General features: G+C 47.0%; 1 protein-coding gene across 1 annotated transcript in view; it reads right to left on the bottom strand.

The window, feature by feature from the left end:
* Positions 1 to 1,365: 1,365 nt before the first annotated feature.
* The window catches only part of PRPF4 (pre-mRNA splicing tri-snRNP complex factor PRPF4), a gene marked incomplete at its 5' end in the record, with an annotated part of 7,327 nt that continues 4,860 nt past the window's right edge, over positions 1,366 to 3,832 (bottom strand). Inside the window, 5 exons of the mRNA XM_010173952.1 lie at positions 1,366 to 1,559; positions 1,744 to 1,862; positions 1,953 to 2,060; positions 2,201 to 2,323; positions 2,771 to 2,860. Coding sequence (XP_010172254.1) covers positions 1,366 to 1,559; positions 1,744 to 1,862; positions 1,953 to 2,060; positions 2,201 to 2,323; positions 2,771 to 2,860 — 634 coding nt within the window. The remainder of the gene's footprint in view (positions 1,560 to 1,743; positions 1,863 to 1,952; positions 2,061 to 2,200; positions 2,324 to 2,770; positions 2,861 to 3,832) is intronic.

The following is a 3,832-nucleotide window of genomic DNA, read 5'->3' as shown; positions in this document are numbered from 1 at the left end:
TGAAGGCCAGGTTGGATGAGGCTTTGAGCAGCCTGGTCTAGTGGAAGGTGTCCCTGCTGCTGGCAGGGGGGTTGGGACTGGATGAGCTTTAAGGTCCCTTCCAACCCAAACCCCTCTGGGATTCTGTGAGAACAGCCTGAGCTCTGGGTATCTGGGCTTATACAGGGGAGACACCAATTAAGGATTTTTCTGGCTTAATTGTGGCCTCTTGTCCCCCAGTATTTCCCTGGCAGTAAGAGCCAGCACACAGCAAGTGCAGGTGCCTTCATACAACCTGGAAGGGAGGAGAAAGCCCACAGCACTCTGCTAGAAGAAAAGTAACTTGTGAGTGGGTTTGGTTTGGGGTTTGTATTTTTTTCCTTAAAACACAATCTCCACCTGCACTGCAAGCGTTGAGAACAGAACTGTGTTCACGTTCCCGAGCTGCTCTCCAGCTGACAACAGGGAGATTAATCCATCTTCTCTTTTCTCCTGAAGGATTTTTACCGTAGCAGACAGAAATCAAACTGTGTGTTGTCAAGTACCTGTCATTTCTCATTCCTCAGGCAGACCCAGAGGCCAGGGTGCACATTCAAAACATGTTTGGATTTTCTAGAGCACAACAAATAAGAAAGGTCCCCCCAGTGTAAGTCAGAACGAGACAATCCTACACTGAAAGAGCCTTTTTCAATCATCCCAGCTGAGACACAACAAAACCTTAACCAGGAGATGCCTACACCGCTTTGAAACACCCAGTTCATGAGCTCCAGGAGATGGTCTGAGGTGGGACATGGAAAAGAAACATTTCCCTGGGCTTTAGCATCTACTGTGAGTGAAGACAAGACCCCCAGATTCAGGGACTACCTTTGCAGAGGCCGGGGGATTGGGGTTCCATGTTCCTCTCACTCGGACAGCTCGTTTATTTTTCATTCTTTGAATGTAAATCAAGTTTGAAGCCACAAACTCCTACCAAAGGCTCCTGGAAAATGGAAGGTAAGAAGGGAATTAACACGCTGAACACCACACTGTACCTGAGGTGATATGCCTACAAAGATTTCAACCAGACTGGAGACAAACTTGTGAGCCTGACTTGGAAGGGAAGGTGGAAGTAGATGGATCATCTCCAAAGTACAGCAGTAACTGCAGTAGAAAACCAAAGTCCTAAAAAGTGGAAAAACATCAAAAACATCACCCAAGATTTGACTCCAGCCAAGCCCTGGCAAACACAAGTGCTTCAAAAACCACCTCAAGCCAGTGAGGACACGTAGCACGTGTCACAACAGCCAATTCCTTCTTGTCTTTAATATATATGTATAAAAAAAAAAGCAAGTCTTAATTGCAACCCATTAACATCTCCACTCCAAGTTCATCAGCAGCACCTCTGAGCTATTCTGCTGTCCACAACTTGAAGGTTCTGTCGTAGGAGCAGGTGGCTATCAGCTGCCCATCCAGGGAGATATCCAGTCCCATCACCTTCCCCTCGTGACCAGCCAACGTTTTCAGAGGGGACCAGCCAGGGTGAGTCCAGATCTTTGCGGTGTTGTCGTAAGCGCCCGTGAGGAGGAAGTTACCGTGATTGGCTGCAGGGAGGGAGAGAGGGAGGGAGAAAAAAAAGTGAGATTTGCAAATAAAAACATGACAAACCTTCTCTGCTAACCAGTACAGGCTTTCTTGACCTGAAGATGTGTTTTTTGAGTTGCCCATCCCTTGCCACCTCAGCTCAGGAGAGGTAGAGGTGAGGAACATCAGACAGGAGGTACCTACGTTCAAATTTGACCCCGGTGACCAGGTTCTGATGGGCAGGAATGGTGTAGATGCATTTCCTCTGGCGGAGGTCCCAGACCTTACAAGTGTTGTCACCGCTGCCAGTTGCGACGTGGTATCTGCCCAAGGGTGGAGGGAAGAACATGTTGTTGGGAGCCGGGGTTTGTACTCAACAGCTCCCACATAAACCATCCAAGTGGTTTTCTTACCCATTTGGGGAGAAGTTAATCCCGTAGATTTCCTTCAAGTGACCTTCTAGAAACATGATGCAGCGTCCTGTGCGCAAGTCCCACACCCGGCCAAAAGCATCCAGTCCACTGGGAAGAGAGAACGCGAGCGTGACCCATCCCAGAGCTCAGTGACTGCCAGAGCACTCTCAGCCTCACCAGCACAAATCACTGGGGCACTTGGCACCAGTCAGCAACACAACCTGGATAACTTCCCATCTTAAACTCACCCAGTCCCAGCGAGAGACCCGTCCGTGTGAAAGGCAATGTCATAGACCCCTTTGCTGTGCCCCTCCTGATGGAGGATCTCCTCCTGAGCTTCCAGGTCCCACAGACGCCACGAGTGATCGTAGCTGTGAAAACAAAGCATTTGTCCAACTAAATGGAGGATAAATAAATTCTAAAATTAAAGGATAAATCAATTATTAAATAAATAAATTTATATCCAAGAATAAAGGATATTTCACTAACTCTCTGGGCATTTGATTTCCAGCTGGAGACCAACAAGGTGTCACACAAGGGGCAGGGGAAGGAATCCCAATGACTTGCTGTTGTTTACATCACAACAGCCGGGCTGTTGTCAATAGCCAACTCCTGCCCACGCTGGGCTCCTCTGCAGACAAGCACTGGTATCCACTGGGCCACCAGTCAGACAGCTGATTCCAAATGCTTTAGGTATGAATGGCTTTGGCCAGTATTAAAAATCGGACTGAAATGTCCAAAATTTTATTAATTTTGTCTTAATTATTTTATTTTATTTTATTAATTTTGTCTTAAAGCAAATCATCACATCTCCATACCAGGTAGTACCCAGGAACCGCCCAGACGGGTGCCACATCACACGTGCCACTCTCATGTTGTGTCCTTCGATATCTGCCACCGGTTCGTCACTGAAAAACAGAAATGACAATCCTGGGACACTGGTCAGGGGTGACCAGCTCCAGCCAGGCCTTTGCTAACATGATTACAGCAAGAGAGCTGCTAATTAACCACAAGCCAGAGAGGAAATTAAGAGTTTTAACTAATGACTCTGCCTTCTGCCTTTTGTTCACACAGCTAAAGCTCCAGGTGAAACCCTTTTATCCACACTCAGCTTGGTTATAAAGTTCTCCTGGGATAATTATTTCCTGAAAATTAACGAGGCCCTCGTTAACAGCACTTTGAAAGCGGTAACAGCAGAAATAAAATGCAGACACTCTGGCCAGCAGGGAGTTTTACTGTGACCACACAGAAAAATCCTGAATTACAGCCAATCCAGCTGTTCTGAGGAACTGCAGGGCAGGTGAATATTTATTCTCTGAGCATCCCAGGCAGCAGCTCAGCAGAGGACACGAACAGCAGTTAGGAGTTTCTCTCCAACAGGTTAAAGAGATGTGGTCACATGAGACTAATAATAATAATCAACCTGTCCCTTTGCTCAGGGACACTTCAGCAATTAGAAGGAATTCTAAAATAATCAGTTTTCAGCTCGGGATGAACAGCTGAGGATCTCAGAGCTGCCTGCCTCCTCCTGAGGTGCACTGCAGGGCATTTCAAGGCAGACTCGGTATCTCCACCCTCCTCCTCTTCACAGGCTGCTGCACATCTTCCAAAGCTCCACTGTGCAGTGACAGAGCCGCTTGTTTTCCTCACAGGATGAAGTTTTTGTGCGTGCTCATGTATTTGGTTAGTCCCTCTCTGGATACTGGTGCTTCCCAGTAACCAAAAACTTAATTTCTTAATATCCAAAAGGGGAAATTTTCCTCTCAATGACAGGTTAGAATGAAACAATCTCCAAATCTTCCATCCATCACCCAAAGCAGTTCACCAACGCCCAGCAGTGATTGTGACTTGATTTCTTTTCAGATTATTCCCCTCACCTT

Source organism: Antrostomus carolinensis, unplaced genomic scaffold (genome assembly GCF_000700745.2).
Source record: "Antrostomus carolinensis isolate BGI_N321 unplaced genomic scaffold, ASM70074v2 scaffold9308, whole genome shotgun sequence".
NCBI classification, from domain to species: Eukaryota; Metazoa; Chordata; class Aves; order Caprimulgiformes; family Caprimulgidae; genus Antrostomus; species Antrostomus carolinensis.
The sequence above is the reverse complement of the archived record's forward strand: the minus strand, read 5'-3'. Positions and strand labels throughout refer to the sequence as shown.